The sequence below is a fragment of the Chelonoidis abingdonii genome, chromosome 4, assembly GCF_003597395.2.
Source record: "Chelonoidis abingdonii isolate Lonesome George chromosome 4, CheloAbing_2.0, whole genome shotgun sequence".
NCBI lineage: Eukaryota > Metazoa > Chordata > Testudines > Testudinidae > Chelonoidis > Chelonoidis abingdonii.
Genome location: NC_133772.1, coordinates 106663656 through 106688258, shown reverse-complemented (window position 1 = coordinate 106688258; position 24603 = coordinate 106663656). Strand labels below are relative to the sequence as shown.

Genomic DNA, 24603 nt, shown 5'->3' with positions numbered 1-24603 from the left:
TTACAAGATACAAATCTATTTAAAAAAAAAAAAAAGTAGGAAGGCTTTTTCTGTATTAGCAAAGCTTGCAAAGTTAAAAAATGTCTTTATTTTCCCAGGGTCAGGTGTTCATAGAACTCTATTAAAAATGGAAAAAAATCTGTTAGTTTACCTAGTCCTGATCTTTCAACTGTTGTTGCAGGATTTGTTTCCTGAAACAATATGTATTTATGCTGAGACCAAAAAAAATAGCATACTAAATATTACATAGCTATTGCAGTGTGGCTTGCTGGCAAAATCAGACAATTGTATAAAACCTTTAAAGGGGGGACTTCTTCCACAGCTGCAGGTAAAATCATTTTCTCTTACAAAATTGCATCCACAGATTCCCACTTTTGGGACCTGTGTACTGTGTCCCTTGGACCTCAGACCTTCTTACAGGCTGGTGCTTGGGACATGAGGCTGAGAGACACTGCACACACATAACTGTACTCCAGGGTCAAAATTATTAAAAGATGTTTAGCTGTTACACTGTTCTGGATATTTTTTTCTATTGTCTTCTTCATATTCCTCTCAATAAATATATTCAATCTGTTGTAGATAACTTTCCTTGTAGATTTTAGGTTCTAAAATTAACAAAAATTTCCTCAACTTTTTGTTCAGTTCTTACTTTTATTTAAAATTAATAAAATAGAACTTTTTTCCCTTTAAGTCTTGCCATCGTCTGCTATTGTAGTTGAAGGTGACACATGTATCTTTTCTGGGGGTGGGAGGAGAGAAAGCACTTAATTCACTTCTGACAGGCTGTAGTTAGACCAGAACAACTTGTGCTTAGCATGCCTAGGGAAAGGATATTTCTTTAGACTGTGTATAGCTTGTGTCTTTGTCTGCCCCGGAGGTTGAAAGGGAGTAGGAGAGACACTCAGTCATTATTTTCCCACTCAGCTGCACCACTGCAATAGTGATAAGCCCACACAGCCACCTGCTGATCCAAGCATCATAAAGAGGACAAGGAATCCTCCATTCCATGCATTGTCTCAGATTCTGCAGCCTCTGTTAGATCGTTGGTGAAAGACCATCAGCCTTCCCATAAAAGAAGGAATCTGAGTCTGGAAAAAATACCCAGTGTAATCTTCTCCTGGCAAACTACCAAGTGATCATGAGCAAGTATGATTATAATCACTTAATAAAATGCTACCTGCTATTGAGCCATAAATACATAGAACAAAAAGTGTTCCCTTGGCATGACATACACTGTCAACCTAAAATGCCACATTAAGGGTAACTTAGACAATAGTAGTTGTGGTAACTCTATGGAGGTTCTCATGGTTACATACTTTGGTCCATTCATGAAAGAGAGGGCAAGTTACTGGATTTGTGCTTTAAGGGTCCTAATTTATTTAACGGTAGACTGATGCTAAACAAAGAGACTGAAGGAAACAATATCATGGCAACCAACCATTTTACTGTTCTTGGGGTCACTCAAAATATTCAGGGGAGCATCAACAGTCATCTTTTCAGCCTCAGTAGAGGACAGGTTTCTGTAATAACAACATAATACTTACATTTAAGATAGTAAATTTCATTCAGTGATCTCAAAACAATTTAGTCTCTGCTGCTACTTCCAAGAAGGGATCCTAGAGAGAACCAATCAGAACTTCTGTGTGGGTCTCCTTTATAAAGACTGCTGGGGACAATAGATTTAGTTTCCCCCAGCATTACATACTCGTTCCTTGGTATAATAGAGAAGGGCTATAGCCTGACATTATCATTTTTCAATTATTTAATATTTAAGTTTTTCTAAGGTACTTGTCTCAGCATCTTGCCAACATCAATGAATTTATCCTTACAGAAACCTTGTGAAATATTGGGAAATATTCCCATTTTACAGATGAGGCACAGAGAGTTTTATGGCTCAGTCCAGCTCCCTTTTGAAATGAAAGGAATGACTCAAACAGGAAGTCTGTGGGAGAGCTGGGAATAGCACTTCTAAATCCCAGTCGAGTGCTTTACCCACTACACCACCTTTTCTCTTCACAAGACCATTGTGCTGCATCCTCCTTCATATTGCTTTAAGGGGCCTTTTCTTGTGAGTTTGAGGTAGGAAATTGCCTGTCTTCTGGAAATGGGAGCACTAGAACACATATACAGTTCCTTCATATTAGCAAGAATTGTTTACTTACAGTATTTTCTCATTCTAAAGAAGTCTGGAGTCCTTTCTGCACCAGTAAACTACGTGAAAAGATTCAACAGGTTTTTTGGGTGGTGACTATAGAAATGAAAGCTGTGTCCCATCTACAGTGCATTTAATCCCTCCTGTATTACTTCCCTTTTCTGGGCACCATGAAATTGGCTTGCCAGATCTGATATTCCTAGTTCTTGATTTGGCACTCCTCTGTTCCTGCAAATCATGTCCAGTCTTTTCTACCAGAAAGAATGGTGAGTGTTAAATTTGGATTTTGTCTTCACTATTTTTGTCAAATTCTCCCACAGTTGCTGTAGTACTGGTAGAATTTCACTGGTATTAACAACAGTGAGAGTGGCAGTGTAAACCACAAAGGCAGATCTGGGGGCTCATCAGTTGGAAACGAGAGGAGAAAGACTTTGAGGGGGGCAGGGGGGAGGTATTAGTAGATCACAGTCTAAGAGCCACCAATCTTATGTGGTCGTGAAAAATTCCAGTCATGCATGTTCAAGAAAGTGAATTCAAACTAGAACATGTGCAGAAAAGGGCTACTAGAATGATATGGGGAATGAAGAAAGCTTATCTTACAAGAGGAGACTAAAAGAACTTGGCTTGGTTAGCCTAGCAAAACAGAAGTTGAAAGGGGATATGACTGCTCAATTTAAAGACATTAGGGGTGTAAACACCAAGGAGGGAAAAGAGCTATTTAAGCAAAAGGAGAATGTTGGCATAAGAACAAATGGGTATAAACTGGACATAAATAAATTTAGGCTGGAAATTAGAAGTCGATATCTAACCATAGAAGAGTTTTAAGATGGAGCTTCAGAAGTTTATGATGGAATTGTATGATGAAGTTGCGTGTGATAGCAAAGGACTGGACTTTCTGGTCATATGTCCAGTGTTCCTATGTAGATCAGTGAAGTGGGCAGAATGAAGGAAAGAAAAAGAGTAGAATGGTCTAAGTCAAGGGAAAGAGAAACTGAATGTAAGGGAGAGAAGGAACAGGAGTGTATTCATTAAGGTAGTTTCTCATCTCTCAGTTTATATAATGTGGTGCTTAAGTTCTAAAAGGATTAATCACTTATCAGAGCAACAAAGAGTCCTGTGGCACCTTATAGACTAACAGACGTATTGGAGCATAAGCTTTTGTGGGTGAATGCCCACTTCTACGTCTGATGAAGTGGGCATTCACCCACAAAAGCTTATGCTCCAATACGTCTGTTAGTCTATAAGGTGCCACAGAACTCTTTGTCGCTTTTACCGATCCAAACTAACATGGCTACCCCTCTGATTCGTCACTTATTAGAGTAGATCAGTTATTACACAGTTGCAGTAAAGATGGTTTGAAGGGCGCTAACTACACATTGTAGGTGGGCCAGAGCAATATATGCCATGTAAATTTTTTCAGATATATGCTAAATAGCCATTTGGCGTATTCTGCATACTTTTTTTGTAATATGTAACTGTTTTTGTTTTGGACATTTTGTTTTGGTAGAGCAGTTCTTAAAATACACATTGATTAAATTTATAATGAAGCCTCAGACCCTCCTTCTCTCTTCAGGGAACTTTCTTTTCTATAAAGAGTGGGAACTCTTAAGAAAGAAATTCCAAATTTGTTGGGGGGAGGAAGTTAACTGGTTTCCAATAAGTGGCATTCTTAAGAGGCAGTGTGCTCAAAAAAATAGGACATTGCTCTGGAAGTCAGTAGACTTGGATTCTATTCTTGGTTCTGCCACTGAACTGCTGCATGACCTTGGGTAAGTCACTTCACCTCTCTGTGGTACTCCTGCCACTCTTTGTCTTTTCTATTTAAACTGTAAGCTCTTTATGGCACAAGTTACTCTCTGTGCAGCATGTGCATGCATAAGTGTGTACAATGTCTAGCACAATGCAACCTTGATCTCATTTGGGGCCTTTAGGCAATACCATACAGAAATTACTAATAACCAATTCACAGAGCGGCAATCGCTTGCTTATCTCATTATCAAGCTTTCATTTCTTTTGAAAGCTTTCAGTCGATCTGTTATTACTCTATGGAGACATGTATACAAACAAGGATGGATTGACCCTTCAGAGATGCATCAGCTAAAGCACTTAAGGGTGACTCAAATTTAAATGCCAACATATTGGGAATATAAAGTTGCTGTGCTCCTGGAAACCCAAAAGTAGTAATATAATATTTGTTTGTACAACACCAACTGTGTGCTAGTCACTTAGAGTAAATATCTGCAGCAAAGATGATCCAATAGCAGAGCTTCCTTTACTGGTTATGCTTCTGGGGGAATTTTGCGCCACTCCCCTAGACTTAATGCATAATTAATAAACTGTGAATATTTTTAATATTTTGTGCAGAAAAAAGCATCTGCTGGAATGTTGCTGCAGTTCTGCCTTTTGCCCACCAGAGGGCATTGTGGTGCTAGAATACAGCAGCTGCTCCCAGCCAGCTAGGGAAGAGAAAGACCCTGCCTTCTTCACAGCCCATGTTGGGCCAGGGCTATGGGGAGATAAACAGTGTGGAGCTGCTGGGGCATCAGACAGGGACTCAAAAGGGCTCATGGAGGAGAACAGACTGGCAGGGGCTGAATGGGAGTGGAGGTGCAGGACCACATGAGCAGAGGGGGATGGAGGTGCAGAGCTACAGGGGGAAGGGGCATGCCTGAGTAGGGGTGGATGGACACATGTAGCCAGGGGTTGCAAGGGCACAAGAGGGTGCAGGGGCAGATGTGCCTGACTGAATGGGAGAGGCTAGGGGTCTGCATGGGAGAATCTCCCTAACAGTTCCTCCCTGTGTCTCCCCCACCCCCGCAAAAAAACACCTGTTCCATATTTTTCCCACCCATACCCAATAACCTTTCAAGCTCAGACCCAGGCTCCTTCCCAGCAATTACTTCCCTCTCCTTCCGCTCCTCCATTATCCCTGACTCCCCCAAGCCTTTCCACTTCTTCTGAGAGGTGTGGAAAATATGGTTCCATATTGTAGTTTAAATAAATTATTACTCAGGGTTCTGTATTAATATGCCTAATAAGGAATCTATTTGTCAAAAAACACTTTCTGAATCTTTTTTGTTGTCTGTATTGTTACAGACATACTTGCTGACAGGTATTTTGAAATAAATGACCAAAAATAATTGAAACTGGTGTGATTATATTGATCAAATATATATAAAAATAAAATATACAGAATTTTGCAGAATTTGAGAATATTGTGCATGGAATTTTTAATTTTTTAGTGTAGAATTTCCCCAGAAGTATGGTTAGTACAATCTTTGATAAGATTCAGTTTGAGTCTCCCATTCATTTCGCTAGAAGACTTGTACAAACTTGCTTGCAAGTCCTTACTACTTTTCAGCAGATGGCACTATAACTTAATTTCCTTGCATGCTTTTCCCATATCTGGGCTTTGAATTCAACTTAACTGATTGTTTTTAAAGAGTGTCTGTTTTCAACCATGAGAGACACTGAAGAAGCCAGAATATTTTTTCTTGGTCTCATCTACATTGTCATATCCACTTAATATGTAATGATACTACATTTTCAGATCATTTTGTAAACATTAAGTAGGCACTTGAATTTTGCCTATTTTTTGGCATGCAGTAGAATTTGTTAAATGATTTAAATAATTAACATCTGGGTGATGCTGTTCAGCTATTCCAAATTGAGACTTTGCTTTTGTAAAGACTTGTATAAATTAACATTCTCAAATGATTTTTAGATATTTTAAACATTGCTGTATTTATGCTTTCTGTTGCACTCAGAAGACAAAGATATATGTATCAGTAATTACCGTCAACAGTTAGAGCAAAATGCACTCAACACTTTGCTAAATGCGTGCATTAAATAATGTTCACAAAAATTCATTATAGGTTATACATTTTGCCCTTATTTTGCCAAAGCACTCAAGGAACCTTGTGCCTTAAACTGTTTTTTATGTATATTGTTAAGCAATATTTATTGCTTAGCATAAAAATTACTGTAACTTATCTAGTATAAAGGAAATGGTTTGGTTTACTCCAGTTTATCCCCTAAACTGGACATTGAGTATATTCTCTTAAATTTTGCATGGAAAGAGGTAGAGGCTAGAAAGGAAACAGGCAGTCCAATAGATTTCTACTAAAAATCCAAGGAAACCCACACTTTCTAGTAATATTTTACAATCATGTACAGACTACCTAATTCTGAAAATGGGGCCTTGTTTCTTTTCTTTGTCTAAGAGGAGGATCTGCAGGGAGCCCCATTATGACTTGCATATTCAGGACTACTCAGCCCCTCTGGTGCGAGCTGTGGCTGAACAAAGCTCTGCTCTGGCACACACCCTCCACTCCCTGTGCTCTGCTCCCAATATACCCACTCCTTCCATTTACACTATAGAGGGGCAGAGAGAGAGGAAAGGGGTTAGTAGTACCAGTGGAGAGCTCCCCTGTGCAGGAAGAATTCTCCACCAGTTATCTTCAACTGGTTTAAGGCCACTTTGCACTGGACTTAATGGACCAGAGAATCCAGCGCAGAATGTGGTTTAAAAAAATAATTCTTAGGCATGCTTGGCTTGTTATAAAAATTATGAAACCTTTGTTACAAATTAATGTGATTTCCAGAAGAGTGGAAAATCTTTGGCAAAGAAGAAAGAACAGAAGTCCCATTTTTTTCCGGTACCATTAGCGAGATGAAACTTAGACAAAATTGACAAGATTAACTTGCCTCTTTCCCCTGCTGATTTTCCCAGAAATTTTTCAGATGGAAATTTTTCAGATGTGTACATATTTTTTTCAGTTTCAATATAAGATTTTTATTTTTTGTTTTGTTACTGCTAGAGTTTACTGTATATAAATAGCCTGGGCTTTGATCAATGTTTTCAAATGATCCGCTGTCATTCTTAATTTAACCTGGAGCTGTATACTCCCTTGGGCACTTAGGGTGATTAGATTTTTTTTTTTGCGCACACTTATAGCTGTGTTTTTCCTCATCAGAGTACTACTGTGCCAAAATATAAAAAACTGTTGCTTGGGATGTTGGACTGATTATCATGCAATAGCTTCTAGTTCAGCAGCAACTTAAGATCTATTTTCAATAATTTAAGAATCACTATTTTATATCTAAGTGGACCCATGCTCTGCATAAAAGCTATGGTGAGAAAATGGGCTAAGCTCTACAATTATAGAATGTTTATTCTTTCTGTAAGTGTGATTATTTTACTTTTTTCTTCACACTTAGAACTAAAGTTCCTGGAAAGCCATATTTTCCCTAGTTGTTTTAGGTGTGTCCTAGTCTCATAAAGCTCATTCCTTGTTGAAAAATCTAGGCAATAAAAGTCCAAAATAAATGTTTTAAATCTCCATGTTGCTTCCCAAAATTTAAGTTTTAAATACAGTGTTCTTTATCTTACAGTGAAAACTCACATGCAACAAGGCTTAATCTCTGTTGCCGCTCGTACTGTGATAACACATCTGGTGAACCACTTAGGCCACTATCCGATGAGTGGAGGCCCTGCTATGCTAACCAGTCAAGTTTGTGAGAACAATGACAATCCTTACAGTGAAAGTCCTGAGCTTTCTCCTGAACTTTTTGAGAGCCCAAACCTCCAGTTCTTTGTGTTAAACAACACTTCTTTAGTCTCTTGTATACAAATCCAAGCAGAAGAGAATATGCCTGGAGGAGGATTGTCTGCTGGACTTGCATCTGCTAATTCAAATGTCAGAATTATAGTGCGTGATCTGTCTGGTAAATACGCATGGGATTCTGCCATTTTGTATGGGCCATCATCTTTATGTGGATTACCAGAACATACTTTTTTGGCACTTTCTGTATTTCAGCAAGAGAAACCAGAAGATGCCCCATCATCTGATCATGTAGAGGATGTATCTGTAAGGGATGGAATTGCACTTCAGGTAAAAAGGAATTTTAGAGAAACTGTGCCAACGTGGGATACAATTAGGGAAGAAGAAGATGCTCTTGATGAACTGTTACATTATTTAGGTGTCAGTAGTCCTGAATGCTTACAGAGAGCAGGCGTCTCACTGAACATACCTGCTCCTCAACCTATCTGCATCTCAGAGAAACAGGAAAATGATGTCATCAATGCTATCCTTAAACAACACACAGAAGAGAGAGAATTTGTTGAAAAACACTTCAGTGACTTAAATATGAAGGCTGTGGAACAGGATGAGCCAACTCCACAAAAGCCCCAGTCGGCATTTTACTATTGTAGATTACTTCTCAGTATATTGGGAATGAATTCATGGGATAAAAGGTAAAAAAAAAAAAAAAAAAAAAAAAGTATATATCAACAAAAAACAACAGCAAAACCCAGTTTTGTAACACAAATTAGTATTGGTTTAAAAGTACAATGTTTGGTAACAATTATGTAAGTCTCCGTCATCATTTTATTAATCCTCCTAACTTTAGGCAGTAGAACTGGTTAGGCCAAGAATGCCTTTGGCCAACTGACAGCAGAATTTTTGAGATGGGAGAGTGGGTATCTACTAAGGAAGAAGAAGATTGTTTTATTACTTTCATCCCACTGTGTGGAGAGACTGGGAGAGGAGGGAACAGCCTGCTGATCTTGTTTCTCCCTAAGATCCATGCAGAAAGGGGGATTGAAGACAGATGACCTCCTTTCCAGCTTAGTGCAGGGATACTATTGGTGGGAGAATACCCTCTCTCCCTACTCTCCTCTCCTCAGCAGCTCCATTAAGAAACCTTAGATTGGTGGAGAAAGACACCCTTGCTGCCTCCTCCTCTGCTCTCCTTCCATGCTTCTGTAGGGATATGGGGAAGACAAGGCACTTGGCCCCACCAGACCCAAGCTCTGGAATAGCAGCAAGTTTGTTGGTGCTATGTTGCTGATAAACACCCTCTTGCCCTACCAGAGGAAAGGGAATGCGTATGTCCTCTCCCTAGAGAAGTGCACAAATGTAAATCTGAAAAGTAGAGAGGTTTTTTTCCTCTCATTTTTTCAATCTGCATACTCTTGAATGTTGCAAATAACAATAGGACGTAAAAAAAAAATTTCAGTGAAAAAGAGAGGTACTAGTATTGACAGTACCGGTTTTTTGTTTGTTTTTTTTAAATACAGAATTCATATCCCAGAATGTAAGGGCCTCTCTAAAATCATATGTCTCTGAGTGAAATGCTGAATTAAAATACTTACCTACTGTGAAGGGAAAATGGACATTCTGTAGACCTAGAATAAGTCTGGATCAGTAAAATAATATTGCAGTCATATGAGTGAAACATTTTGATCACAAAGAACTTTGGTTGCAACCCATTTGTTACCATTCTTAATACTTAATGGGTCTTTAGTTTGCCAAAGCAGCCTGTTTTCCAATGGGTACTGCCCGTAATCTCACTTCAGTATATTTTGTGGGTATCTGAAGTAAGTCTAAAAATTGGATAATGGTTATTTTGCTGTTTCTTAAAAAACAAAAAGCATTACAGATGACAGGGTGGGCTGATGTACTCTGTCTTGCTCTGCAGTTCAGGAATGTAGAGTTCAGTTTTTAATGCACTCTCTGGGCTGGTAGATTATGGGGAAACCTGATTTATAGTGATAGACTCAATCTATTTTTACAAAGAGAAGGTTAAAGGTTGACTTGGATATAGTCTATAAGTATCTACACAGGGAACAAATATTTTGTTATGGACTTTTCAATCCAGCAGAGAAAAATATAACACAATCTGATGCTGGTAGTTGAAGCTACACAAATTCTGCACTGGAATTTGGTGTAAATTTTACTAGTTAACCTGGAATAATTTTTGAAAGGTCATGAAGGGTCTCTATCGCTAACAATTTTTAAATCAAGTTTGGATGGTTTTCTAGAAGATATGCTCTAGGAATTATTTTGAGTAAGTTTTATGGCTTGTGTTATACAGGAGGTCATGCTAGATGATCACAAATGGTCCCTTCTGGCCTTGGTATCTGTGAATCCGTCATGTATCACTAAGCAGCTATCCTCAGGCCTACTACGTAGTAAATGATATGGGATCCAAAGGGAGTCCTGTCCAGTCTTCTGCAGACAATTGAAGCCACGAGGTTGAGAGAGGAAAGTGGGCAAATGTAGAGTTATGCTGAGGACTTTAAGAAGAATGCAGAAGACCTTCTGGAATAAAATTGACAATGAGTATAACTTATTCTTAAAGGAAAATTGAGAAGAAAATTGTAGGTGATTGCATGACTGGAACTGAAATATGTTCTTGTATTGTCCTATGCCCATTACAGGACAGGTAACAAAAATGTTATTAATTTTTCTCTATTTAGAAGGAGCTTTCATCTCCTGAAAAAAAATGAAAAGTTACTTCGAGAACTTAAAAATTTGGACTCAAGACAATGGTAAGTTTTATCTTTTAAAAACTGCCTAATTACCTAACTAATTTATTTCATCATTTTATTTTTCAAAGTGAGTTTGTACAACTATTGTTTATATGGAATTGGAGACTAGTTTATGTTCCAATAAGTGATTCATGTTCACTAAATTTTGGAAGCAGTACATGCTAAAACTTAAGTGAAACTAAAATGAAATGAATATTTAATTAATAGATTATCCTGAAAGAGAATAAGCCCCCACCGCAAAACAAATAATTCATCTGTCAAATACGATTTTTGATGTGTTCCATAAAAATTATGGAAAACGTGCAATAATGCCCAAATGCTGTATTTACATATCTAATAAAAGGGATACATTCTAAAATTCAGTTCCAATAGCTTTGAAACTAATTTTATAGCTGTGGATCAAAGCCATCAATATTTGAGGAGAAATGAAAGTGATTAGAGTTGAGGTTCTCATGGAAAGCTAAAGCTATTTCAGGATGAAATAGTGACCAACAAAGGTTTCAGTCACTGTCCACTGCAAGCCACTTTTTCAGGCTTGTAGTTTCTCTTTTAAGATGTTTTATTAGATCTTTTATGAATGGACACCAAAGTAGCATCCGGGGGCATTTAAGTACATTATATGTAGGCTCTCAGTAGTGGATGTTAGGGAAATATCATCTAGTATACAAGTGGCATTGTTGTTGAGATCTCACTATTTATTCCCATCATAAGTTAGCTTCAAGATAAGTGAAAGTTTTGGAGATGCATTTAGTTTTTAAAAAATCTTCAATTATGCTTAGTGCTCTTTCTCTTTATTGGGAGGGTATTTTTGAATATGAAAGACAATTAAATGCATTAAAGAATGGGCCAAGGAATTTAACAATTTGCTGGCTACTCTGCATTTTGTCAGTTGTCCTCCAAGGATCATGTGACTGTGTCAACAGCTATAGAATTAGTAATTTCAGAATTAGTAGGACAGTTGTGGGAAACTTTTTAAGTTGCTCAACTCTATATCCACCAATCAGCAGTCCATGGACACAAGAAGTTACCTTGCTACTTGAGGATATTAAATTCATCTTCCTGAGACACATTTATCATTCACAAGGATTATCACTATTAATGGTAATGAGGGGTCTTCTTTATAATGTAAAATAATGCCCAAACCATAGGTTTTGCTTATTCATTGTCTTCAGCTGTAAATCTCTTACTCAACTTTCTGAATACATTACTATACCATTTGTTGCTGCTAATTTCAGCTGATGTCCCACTATGCTGAATTGATCCTTCACACATGAAAGTTCCCATTAGCAAACTGTAAAAGAGAAGGCAAAGGAATAGAAAAGATAGAAGATGGTCAAAGAACAGAAAGAAAGACTTATTTTAATTGTACTGCACTTTCATTGCCTTTTTGATTCTGAAAGCTATTATCTGCGTGTAGTTTGCATTTTCTGTCTCTGTGTTAAGACCTGAAAATGAACTCTTACTCAGTGACAATCCAATGACAATCCTATGTTTTACAGCCGAGAGACACACAAGATTGCAGTATTTTATGTTGCTGAGGGACAAGAAGATAAACATTCCATCCTCACTAACACTGGAGGAAGCCAAGCCTATGAGGATTTTGTAGCAGGCCTTGGTTGGGAGGTATCATCTGTTTTAAGTTTTTTATTTATATCTTCAGAGTTTTGTGTTAGATTGTCGAAAACAAATATAAAATGGGAGGCTGATTGTTTTTCTCTCTACTCTTCCATCTCTATTATTCCTTATTATTGCTCACAATTACCAAAACATCTTATTCTGAAAATAGGACACTAAGAGAAATTCTGGTTATACTTATGTCAGTGATGCTATGTAGATGAACTGTTGAGACAGCAAAGCTTTACTGGCTTTGAAAGGTGAACCTGTGGAAGCTTCTACATAATCAGAGGCTGTTCAACAGTGTGCAATAAGCCACCCTGTCCCTGACTTCTATACACTAACTAGACTATGTCTGTGTTGTTGTGTAGGCCTGAAAGGTGTTAAATCCATTTAAGGTTCTGCACATTGCTCAGATTTGGGAGTTGGAGAAATAATGGCGTGCTGCTTCTCTCATCCTCTTCTCCCTGCCTGGTAGAGAGAGAGACAGACACACGCACACCCCTATCTCTTTCACCAAGAAGCATTAGTTAAATATAATTCTCTTCTATTGACTCTCCCCTGGTCCAAATTCTCTTTGCTACACTAATCACCATTCCTTTCTGGCTGCTCAAGACAGACCCCCACTACCATCAATAAGAGGACGCTTTAGGTACAGACCTGTCCCACGGAAGTGCAGGAATCATCACTGCTTCTGGCTGTCTTGGAAGTGCCACTTGAAATTAATATTTAATAATTTGCTTAATGATCAATAAACGGTAGTAGCTTAAATGAATAAAGCTTGCTTTTTCAATTTATACATTAATTCCAAGGCAATACATCAGCTCCTGACTAGAGCTGTGAAAAAGCTTTGAGCAAAGCTGGCAAATTTTGGCTTGCCTAGTGACTTTCCACACACATTCTTAATGTAGGGAATTTTTCTTCTTCTCAGAAAGCATCCGTTTTCACTTTGTGAGAATGGAAAATTGTGAAATTCAAAGACATAACTGAAAATTTGCAAATATGATGGTAAGTCTTAAATTTTGATGGAAACAGACTTTTTTTTTTTTTTTACAATTAAAGAAGTTTTGTAAATCCGATAAAGTATTATGCGTTATTTCAGTTCTGCAGCAACATTTTTACTACGTTAAATCAAACTGATTCAAACGTATTTAATCTCACACTAGGCAATAATGTATTTGCTATTATACCAACAAAAAAATCCAGAATTAATATGCTGTTAAGGAATGTAATCCCAATTTTAAAAGGCATTTAATTTAGATTTATAATGCTAAGAAAAATAACCCACTGCAAAAGGATTACTTCTGACTTTCCTCTTCAGTGTTCTGGAATGGGGAAAAAATATGGGACAGCAATATCTTAATTTGTGATGGGGCCAGCAGAACTATAGCAGTTGCCCTTCCTTCCTGTTGGAAAGCCAGAATAATCATCATGGTTCTTTATGTGGTAGTTCCCCATGTCTTCTGAGGAGAAGAAAAGCAACTGCTAGTACTGGCTCTCAGGAGAGTGTCAAGACGCCACTGTTTCCACTCTTGCATTTTTCCCTTTAACCTTTACTTTCCACCAGTCTCTGAGATTGTTGTTATACCCTCTTGTGCCAATAAATATAGATGTTCCCTCACTGCAGTTAGTTTCTTTTCTAATAAATCCTTCTAATTAGTGAGCCTCTGCTCCTTTAGATAAACTTAATAGTACAAAAGGATCAGCATCAGAACAAAATCATGGGTTTTTAAAATGTATATGATGAAAAGGCTTTCTCTGAAAAGTATTTTACCACCAGATATTACTTTTTTCCCCTAACGTTACATGGGCTTTGATCTTAGGTGAATCTCACAAACCATTGTGGTTTTATGGGAGGATTGCAAAAAAACAAAAGCACTGGATTGACCACTCCATATTTTGCTACCTCTACAGTGGAAGTAATGTTTCATGTGTCAACAAGAATGCCTTCTGATTCAGATGATTCTTTAACAAAAAAGGTAGGTGGTTTTGAATACAGCATTTCCCTTAGGTAACAGTATATCAAGGGATTTTTAGGAAATCATTCCTTAAAAATAATTAGTAGTTTTTTCTAAAAATAATGCAATGCTTGTTCCTCTAACAGTTTATCTATTATTGAAGCTGGTTGGGGCAGGTGAACTATAGTGTTAAATTATTTGCTACCAACCAATTATTTTGCCACAGATGAGTTTTGTCACATTTGTACATCTTATTACTGCTGAGGTCACAGGAATGATGATGTAAGGAGAGGAAAAGGAACGGAGTTAATGGTCTGTGTGGAGGAAAAAGCTCCAAATCTGAATGACATGTTCTAGTGCTTTGAGACTTCTGGATGTGAACTGTTAACGTCCTGAAATAGCTGATGAATACATGGTCCAAAGATGACAGCTGCAAGACTTGCAGAATAACTGAAACAAAATATGTTCATAGAACATTTGCCTTTAAAAGAAAATCAATGTTAGGAACTTGACAGCATTTAGTGAATTTAGTTGTATTGCTTTGGTGATGACACAAATGTTCAGCAGAAGTCTGCGCTCTCATATCCACCTTAAGGGAAAAATGGCTTTCTGTATTGGTATTTTTTCTTTAGAATTTAATAAATTCCATATTAGTGATGATAAGTTGAGGCCTTGAACATGTGTCCTATTACAAATGAACAATTGGCTATCATTAGACTGTCCCCCCATCCTCTGTACATATATCTTCAGATGTGCTAATCCATTCAGTAGACACATTAATGAGCACTGGTTGAAGTGTAATATTGGAGGAAGTGAGGCTGGCTGACCTCAGCATGGAGTTTAATACTTGTAATTAAATTAGATAGTCGACAGTAAAGAGAGAAATAGCCATGCCTCTGGCAAACTTCAATTATTAATGACTTTTTTGTTTTTTGTTCAACTTGAAGAAAATAATTTATATCTTTATTATCATTATTGTTGTTGTTATAAACTGACTTTTAATTCTAAAAGTGGCATTATACATTTTTTTAAACTATTAATATTTTTCTTGCATGCGTAAGATGGGTACTTCTACTCTACTGTTTTATTTCATAAAGTGCAGTCAGTGTATTATTTAGGTTTCTAAACAAATTATTAAAGTATCTTAACAGTAAAAATAACAACTTTTTAATAAGAGTATAACTGAAGTAACAATATGATTCCTTTCTCTGCCCTTTTGAAGAAACCACTGTACTTTGCATACAGAAATATATATCAATAACCTTTTTGGATTAGAGTGATTAAAAAGCAATGTGGGGAAAACCCATAATGAAAATTGTTTCCACTATTTGTTAAATAACTAAAAAAACAACAAAACCAACAACATGTTATAGGTTTTAGCAGAAAGTGCAGCCTGAACCCTATATCTGTTTTCAAGAGAATTCAATCCTTTCCACATAGCTAATACCTTTAGCCACATTTCAGAGCTGGTCCAGTCCTTTGGTGATGTAATTTTTTAAAAAGTACAAATCAGTCACCATTTTCACTGTTAGTTTGACATTCTTTCCTAAACCCCATTTCTTTCTGCTTTCACCCATAATCACATTTTTCAATGATTTAGACTATTCTGAGAGGCAGTATGGTCTTAATGAATAGGGTTCTACACTGTGAGTCAGGAGACCTGGATTCCATTCCTAACTCAGCCACTGACCTATTGTGTAACTTTGGTCTTGTCACTTTATCTCTCCATGCCTCTATTTCCCCTCCCATCTTCTGTCTATTTAGATTTTAAACTCTTCAGAGTAGAGAATGTCTCATGTGTTTTGTACAGTGCCCAACACAGTGGGCCTCTGATTCCAGTTGGAAACTTTATAACCTATATGTACACTTCAGCAGTACACACAGTGGTAATCACAAATATTATTCCTTATTATTAAGATGTTCTAGATACAGTGTGCCGGATGTGACCTTTTACAACAGACAGGGGCGGCTCCAGGCACCAGTGCAGCAAGCGCATGCCTGGGCCAGCAAGCCGTGGAGGGCAGGCTGCCGGTTGCTGTGAGGGTGGTAGTCAGGGAGCCTTTGGTGGCGTTTCTGCAGGAGCTCCACCGGTCCCATGGTTTCGGCAGCAATTCAGCGGCGGGTACGACAAAGGCGTGGGACCGGCGGACCTCCCGCTGAAACGCCACTGAAGGCTCCCTGACTATTGTGCTCAGGGGCAGCTCTAGGGATTTTGCCACCCCAAGCACAGCAGGCAGTCTGCCTTCCACAGGCAAGCCATGGAAGGCAGCCTGCCTGCTGCCCTCGCGGTGCTGGCAGAGCGCCCCCCGCGGCTTGCCGCCCCCAGCACACACTTGGCGTGCTGGGGCCTGGAGCCGCCCCTGGCTGTGCTTGAGGTGGCAAAAAACATACAGCCGCCCCTAACAACGGAAGATGATTTTTATTATATAACTTGTTGCTGCTGAAGTCACAGAAATGGTGATATACGGAGATGAAACTAAGGGAGATAAAAAAGGGTATGTCTACACTGGAAAAAAGCCAAAACCCTGCGGCAGCATGTCTCAGAGCCCTGGTCAATCGACTCAGGCTTGCACTACAGGGCTAAACATACAAGTGTAGACCTTTCTGCACAATCTGAGACCCATCCCTGTTGCTGGGTTTCAGAGCCCAAACTCCAGTCTGACCAGGGATGTCTATGCTGCTACTGAGCCCAAGTCAGTTAACCCAGGCTAAGGGTTTTTTGTTGTTGTTGTTTGTTTTTACAGCATAGACATACTCTAATTGTGTGGAAGGAGAGCTTGGATCTTGAACTATCACTGAGGATTTTGAATGTGTTTAGCCATGTTTTTAAGTGTTATTTATTGTACTTTGGTTGGCTGAAGAATTGTTGCTGGTTTCTATATTGTAATGTGCCTAGAGGTAGATGATAGGTTCATCTTATAAATGGAAATTAAATTTAATTAAAATAAAACTTCTTCCTGCCAGCCCAACCACTGCAGCATCAAGATTCTAGTGCTTCAGATGCCAGGCCAATTTAAAACTTATTTTCTGTCAATCTTTCTGAATAGTAAATAAAATTTTAAGTATCTTGGATATCTTAGAAACAGTGGAGTCAAGAGATAACAGAGAGCAGAAAAGAAGATGAATTGAAAAGGAAGAGGAGAGTGTTTCTGAGTTCTGAGAAGGATACATTTTAATCCCATCATCTTTGATTTTTTCTAAGTGAAAGGATATGTCAAAATAGAAAATATTATTTTAAATACGGTTACAAAGTAATATTATAATGAAAGTGTCAAAATTAAGATAGAAATCTAAAATCTCACAAGTCACAATGGGAGTGATATCTCAGATTCGCCCATGCAGCTTACCCCCTGTCTAGCTACTGCTAGCACTTTGAGGAAATTTGGAGTGGGAGGGTGTGAAAGTGTCTTAATTAATATATTATACATATGGTGTTAAAACAAGAGGTCATTTTCTAATTATTAGCCTATTAATCCAGCTGAAACTTTTGGTCACTATATAAATGACTCAAGCTTAGTTTGACATTCTCAAAGCCCTTCAAAAGAATTATAGACCTATAATTCATAGCTAATTGTTTTGCTTTGATTTTAATACAAACTGGGTGGTCAAAGGCATAAGGCCATAAAGCATAGCCATTAGTGCAATATTAGTATTTTTATACAATTGCAGTTAATCGCATTCATTATTTTACAGGAGTAAAAAAATTGTGTTAAAACAACATTTTATGAAGAACTTAACCAAATGTTTGAAGGTACCTTAGATAGATGCTGAATACATGTAACTTTGCCAAAAGTAGCTGCAATAAGAAGCTGCTTCCTAAATTTTTCTGCTGTGTTGTGTTTCTGTTGTACTTCTCTAGTGAACTTTATTTTTGAAGTAAAGAAAATAACGTTTTAAGACTAGCTTTCATTATAAAAGGAAATAGTTTTTTTTTCTCTTTTCTTCTTTAGATAAGTGGGTACTAGAAATTACAAATAATTTTGGCAAGAGTTCAAGGGTTAATGCAAGAGATAAATAAAAGGAATTTTCTGTAAATTGAGCCCTGCATTATTTCAGTTGTCTTGCCTTTCCAAACCTAACTCATTTAATTTTAAAAAGTAAATACTTAAATTTTTCCTGACAGTGTGCTTTGCTTTTTCTATCGTTTATTACTTCAATTATACTTGGTATCACTTAGAACAATCTGCCATTTGGAAATCTCAGTGTAGCCTGCAGCTTAGTATTAAGTCTGGCTGGTATTGTAACATGTACAGCATATGACACTAATGTATCAAAATTAGATTTGATCATCCCTCCTGGTTATATTTATTTCACATTTCTTTTGTATTCAGTTAACATAAACATATTAGGAAAGCTGACACATGGTGATCACTGTATAGTAAGAATATTTTAAAGTATTTTGATTTAAAATTGCAGATAACTTTGCTTTTCCAAATTGTTGAGTGTATTTACTTATTTTTACCAATGGAGAAGAGGTTCAAAGCATCCATTTCAGCTACAGTATATAAATTATCTTTCTGTTGTTTAATCATTTGTATATGGTCGTGCCTTTAATCCCCAACTCAGATTGGGGATCCATTATGCTAACCACTGTTCATGCACATAAGAAGAGACGGTCTCAGTCCTGAAGAGCTTATGATCTAAATGGACAAGACAAAGCATGGGGGAGGGAAGCATTATTACCCCAATTTTCAAATGGGGAACTGAGGCACAAAGGGCCACATCCGCATCTGGTGTAAATTGTCATAACTCCATTAACTTCAACTATGACAATTTTTATAAACATAATCTGAGTGATTGTCCACATGGATTCCACTCTTGGTGCATTTGCATCCCAGGCACAGAAGATTGGATTCTTTTAAATAGCTGTGGCTGTTGGGGCCACACATGCACCCTGGGCACCCTCTCACTCCTTATAGCAGAAAGTATAAAGGATGGGGAAGCCACAACTCTCTCTTTCTTCTTACCATCTGTGGCAGCAAGACAAAACCTTGTAGAATCCACATCCCTTGCTCTGAGCTGGTTCATTTCTGTAGTTAGTTAACTTAGAAAAAATTTCTTTGCCTATTGGATTAAAAAAAAAATCCTCCAAAACTTTAGATTTATTCAGAGTAGTGATAGGTTTCCTTTCCCTTGTACAAGGGCACCTCCCTACAAGAACTTAAAATGTTTTACTTTAAGTTGCAGGGGTTCACAATTTGCCTCTCCTCTGAAGCATCAGTGTCAGTGAATGATGGACACTCCCAATGTCCATTCTGCCTGAAAGAGGGTTGTGCTTTGGAGCACTGCCCAGTTTACAAGTCCTTCTCCAAGAGGATTCAAAAAGCATAAGAACGGGCATACTGAGTCAGACCTCAGTGGTCCATCTAGCCCAGTATACTGTCTTCCAACAGTGGCCAATGCCAGGTGCCTCAGAGAGAATGAACAAAACAGGGCAATTATCGACTGATCCATCCTCTGTTGTCCACTCCCAGCTTCTGGCAAGCAGAGGCTAGGATACCCAGAACATGGTGTTGTATCCCTGACCATCTTGGCTAATAGCCATTCGTGAACCTATTCTCCAAGAACTTATCTAATTCTTTTGTGAACCCTGTAATACTTTTGCCTTCACAATATCCCTTTGCAATGAGTTCTACAGGTTGACTGTACCTTGCGTTCTTTGTGTGTGTTAAACTGCTGGAAGGGAGGCAAAACTGAAACTCTTCCTCCTGGAAGTGTCCATGCAAGCTTCACTGGATCCCAGCAGACCTTCCAAGAAGCTCTAGGTACCAGGTTCATCCATGCACTGAGTGTCCTGGTGAGCCAATACACCACCCCAGGCTCCTGTGAAACCTCATAAGCCCCATTTATCAGTGGCATTGGTGACGTCTTCAGAAAGGTTCTATAAGGAGCATCACTCTGGGGATCAGGACAGGCACTCAACCCCCTCTCTAAGTGGGGGATGGAAAGCCACCTCTAAGGCTTACTCTTCTAAATGCATAAAGAAATGGTGTCCTATCTCTGTGTGCCTGCACCGAAACCCAAGCCAGCACAAGTGGTCATTGCCATGACAAGAACCATACTGCCTCCAGTACCATCAGCAGGTCACTGACCATGACACCAAATCTCCTAGCACAGAGTACTTTGGTACTGTCTGCCTCCGCACTGAGAATCATGGCACTGAATACTTCTGTACCAAGACTCATCACTGCAATACTGCCCACATCCTTGACACCAACTGAGACCTTGACTACGGTCACTTGAGGACTCTGTATCTGCACCAGATGAATATTTCTGTCAACATCTTTCCCCCAATATTCTCGTAGTTCAGGCAACTCAAGAAGAATCATAGCAACCAGAGGAACCCTAATCTACTTCCTGGGAGAACAACTCAAAGAAATTAGATCTCTTTTGGAGGAAAATATATTTCTTGGCAAATCTGCAAATAAAAGTAGCAAATTTATCATTGCTTTTGAAATACAATGTACTGCTTTGGACAGACTTTCTAACTTCATAGAGAGGCCACTGAAGGACCAGATTGAAGAACTAAAATCCTTCATGAGGGCCAGCTGACAGCCTGAACAGTGTTAGAGGCTGCACTTGATGCATCAGATGCTGCAGACAGGACAATGGGCACTGCTGCGGCAATGAGAAGATTGCAGCAGTCTTGGAGGGAGGTCCAAGCCATTATAGGAGACCACCCATTTGAGGGCAATGAGCTCTTTAATAGTGGCATGGATGAAGCACTCCATATACTAAAAGACTTGAGGGTATTCATAAGTTCCTTAGGGCTATGTGTGTCAGCCCCAAAGAGGAAACATCAAAGGCAAAAAATAGTTTTAAGATAAAGACTGTTGTCTCAATATTAGCCACAGAAATGGTCCTCGGAGACCCTAAATAAGTTAATGATTCCACTTGAGGTGACCATCTGCCTTGTCCTTGGCTTGTCCCACATTCTAAGGCACCAGGCAAGATCCAGTTTTGACTCACACATTGAGAATTTGGCTGGAACACCTTGGGATCCACTTCCAAGTCATCTTTTCGCAAGTACCTTTCTTAATTCCAGTAGGCTTGGACTAGGATAACTTTGGACTGTTAGAGTCCTCAAGATAATCAGCATGAAGTATCCCATCTGGTTTCAGTCTGCTCCATTCTTCTTCAGGGACCCCTTATGACCCTAACAGCATCCCAGTGCACGAGAACATTGGTATTTGGTAGTGAGTTTCAGCTGATAACAACATAAGTGATAAGAACAGCCATACTGCGTCAGACCAAAGGTCCATCCAGCTCAGTATCCTGTCTACCAACAGTGGCCAATGCCAGGTGCTCCAGAGGGAATGAACCTAAAAGGTAATGGTCAAGTGATCTCTCTCCTGCCATCCGTCTCTGCCCTCTGACAAACAGAGGCTAGGGACGCCATTTCTTACCCATCCTGGCTAATAGCCGTTAATGGACTTAACTTCCATGAATGTATCTAGTTCTCTTTTAAACCTTCTTATAGTCCTGGCCTTCACAACCTCCTCAGGCAAGGTTGATTGTGTGCTGTGTGAAGAACTTCTTTTTTTATTTGTTTTAAACCTGTTGCCCATTAATTTCATTTGGTGGCCTAGTTATATTGTAGGAATAAGTGAATAACTTTTCCTTATTCACTTTCTCCATACCACTCATGATTTTATATACCTCTGTCATATCCCCCCTTAATCTCCTCTTTTCCAAACTGAAAAGTCCTAGCCTCTTTAATCTCTCTTCATTTACTTTTTCTATGCCAGTATATCTTCTTTGAGATGGAGGAGACCATATCTGTACGCAGTATTCAAAATGTGGGCGTACCATGGATTTATACAAGGACAATAAGATATTCTCCATCTTATTCTTTATCCCTTTTTGAATGATTCCTAACATCCAGTTTGCTTTTTTGACTGCTGCTGCATACTGCATGGATGTCTTCAGAGAACTATACCTGATGGCTCCAAGATTTCTTTCCTGATTAGTTGTAGCTAAATTAGCTCCCATCATATGGTGTATATATAGATGGGGGTTTCCAAAATCTGGACTCATTTTGCAATATTTTAGAAAAACAAATTCTATATGTTCTATTCCAGAGAGTGCCCAACCCTAGGCTCCCTCATGGACACCTTTCTCATACCATGGGCTCCAGATATAATGTACATCTTCCCAATATGCTCAGTACATTGAGGAATAGATGGATTTACACAGAGAAACTGTTCTGCTACTGTTCATTACATTTTGCTGGAAAGCAGAAAACCTTCAAACGGTTTTCTATTTTGGCATTTCAGCAACAACTCACCATTGAAGCTTTAATTTCATCAGTATTGGACTATCTACTTTAACTAAAGCAATTGGGATTGTCCTTCAGCAAAATAAGCATGCACCTGGCAGCAATCTGTGATAATCATCTGTCTGCCCAAGATCTCACAGTTTTCTCACATCCCACAAGGATGAAATTTCTAAGAGACCTCAACTCATGCTTTCCCACCAGTCAAGAAACCCTCTTCTTTCTGGGACCTTAACAGGACTTGATGGGTACACATTTGAGCCTGTGCTATCTGCTCTTTCTACCACCTGTTAATGAAGACTGTTTTTCTAGTAGCCATCATATCATGTAGGAAGATGGAAGAGATCTAGACTTTCATGGCAGGTCCCCCATATGTGATCTTTCACAAGGATAGAGCCACTTTGAGGCCTCACCCACTTTTCTGCCTAAGGTAGTTTCCAATTTTTACATCAATCAGTCACTTCATCTCCCCATTTTCTTCCATAAACTGCTCTCTTTCCGAGTTGAAATAAAACTCCACATGCTCAATGTTGTAAGAGCGTTGTCCTTTTATTTGCATAGGACTAGGCCATTCAGGTGTATGCCTTTACTCTTTATGGCATTTGTTGAGAGGATTAAGGGACAATCCATGTCAACTCAGAGACTAAGTGGGTCTGACTGTAATAGGACTTGTTAACCGTTTGATTAAGAAACATCCCCTGCATGTATTGGGGATCATTCCACTAGAACTAAAGTGACCTCTGCACTTTACATCCCCCATATCCAAGAGATGTAGGGCAGCAACATGGAGCTTGATCCATGCATTGAATTGAAAAGATTGGAAGGGGAAATGGGTGTGGAGAAGAGAAGATGGGGGAGGGGATATGATAGCAGTGTTCAAGTACGTAAAAGGTTGTTAAGAAAAGGTGATAAATTGTTCTCCTTAACTGCTGAGGACAGGACAAGGAGTGATGAAGCTTAAATTGCAACAATGTCAGACATTGCTTCCTAACTGTAAGGGTAGTTAAGCACTAGAAAAATTGCGTAGGGAGGTTGTAGAATCTCAGTCATTGGGGATTTTTAAGAACAGGTTAGACAAACTGCTATCAGGGATGTTCTAGATAATACTTAGTCCTACCTTAGTGCAGGGGTCTAGACTAGCTGACCTAGCGAGGTCCCTTCCAGTCATACATTTCTATGATTTACCATTCACTATTGCCTGGTACAAGCAATCCAGATCAGATGCTAGCTTTGGTAGGGCATTCTTACAATTTCGTTCAAAGAGAACTCTTCTAATCTACTTCTAAGCAATAGGCAATTGCTTGTAAGTCACCAAGAGGAGAATCTGTTTGGACACTCACTAGAAGCACAATAATTGTGCTTCTTCAAGATATGTTCACACAGATTCCATAGCCTGCTTTCTTTCCCTGCTAATCAGAGTCCTGCTCCTATGAGATTCTGACTAAAGGAACTGAATGTGGGTTTCAGCTACCTTGTCCTTTATACACTCTGTTATAAAGAGTGCTAGGGTGTAGGTGTGGCCCCCATGGACAAAATAAAAATCATCTTGTGTTCATGGGGCACACGCACATCAGAGTGCAACTCTGTGTGGACAACACATCCTGAAGAGCCAGTCAGTCACTGTAGGGTAAGTAACCGTTTTATGTGGCCCTGAGAGAGAATTGACTTGTTCAGGATCATACAAGAAGTCTGTGTCAGTCAGGAATTGAGACTTAGGAGATGTAGGTTCAGTACAGTACTTGGCCAGAAGAACATCCTCCATGTCTGCTAGAAATGTGAGAGTTGCTTTTCACTGAGCCTTTATTTAAAAAACTCTTGTATCCAGTTACAAACCAACAGAGAACAGCACAAACTTGTAATAATGCAAAGAAGTCCACTAACAATCTGTTTAGGACCTAAAATTTAACCCCTTTTAAGTAAATCCTAAATAGTATTCTAAGAGGTTTGTAGGTTATATTGTTAAATCATCCTCTACTCAGAGGTATCTGTTTATTATCCAGAGATGCTGCATAGGTTTTACTTTTATTTAAAGTACAGATATGCTCTTAAAATGACTGTGTAAAAGAGGCCCTTTCTTATTTTATGTGTATGTGTACGTATGTGTTTGTTTTTTGTTTTGTTCAGAGTAGTATCTGCTGACTTCTTCTTACTCTTATTATCAGTACAGAGCCAGCACAGTTCAAAGTGTGAGTTGGATTCTGTTCCTTGAGTAGCATCAACAGAATGGTTTACTAAATAGTTTACAGGTAACACTGTGAAAGCTAAATGA

At 38.6% G+C, this 24603-nt stretch overlaps 1 protein-coding gene across 5 annotated transcripts in view; it reads left to right on the top strand.

Moving 5' to 3' along the window:
- Window positions 1–24603, top strand: part of RALGAPA1 (Ral GTPase activating protein catalytic subunit alpha 1) — a 265890-nt gene that overhangs the window by 195566 nt on the left and 45721 nt on the right. For all 5 annotated transcript variants that reach the window (XM_075065524.1, XM_075065523.1, XM_075065522.1 and 2 more), the window contains 4 exons: window positions 7547–8408; window positions 10416–10487; window positions 11987–12110; window positions 13925–14080. In XM_075065524.1, the coding sequence (XP_074921625.1) occupies window positions 7547–8408; window positions 10416–10487; window positions 11987–12110; window positions 13925–14080 (1214 nt within the window). The remainder of the gene's footprint in view (window positions 1–7546; window positions 8409–10415; window positions 10488–11986; window positions 12111–13924; window positions 14081–24603) is intronic.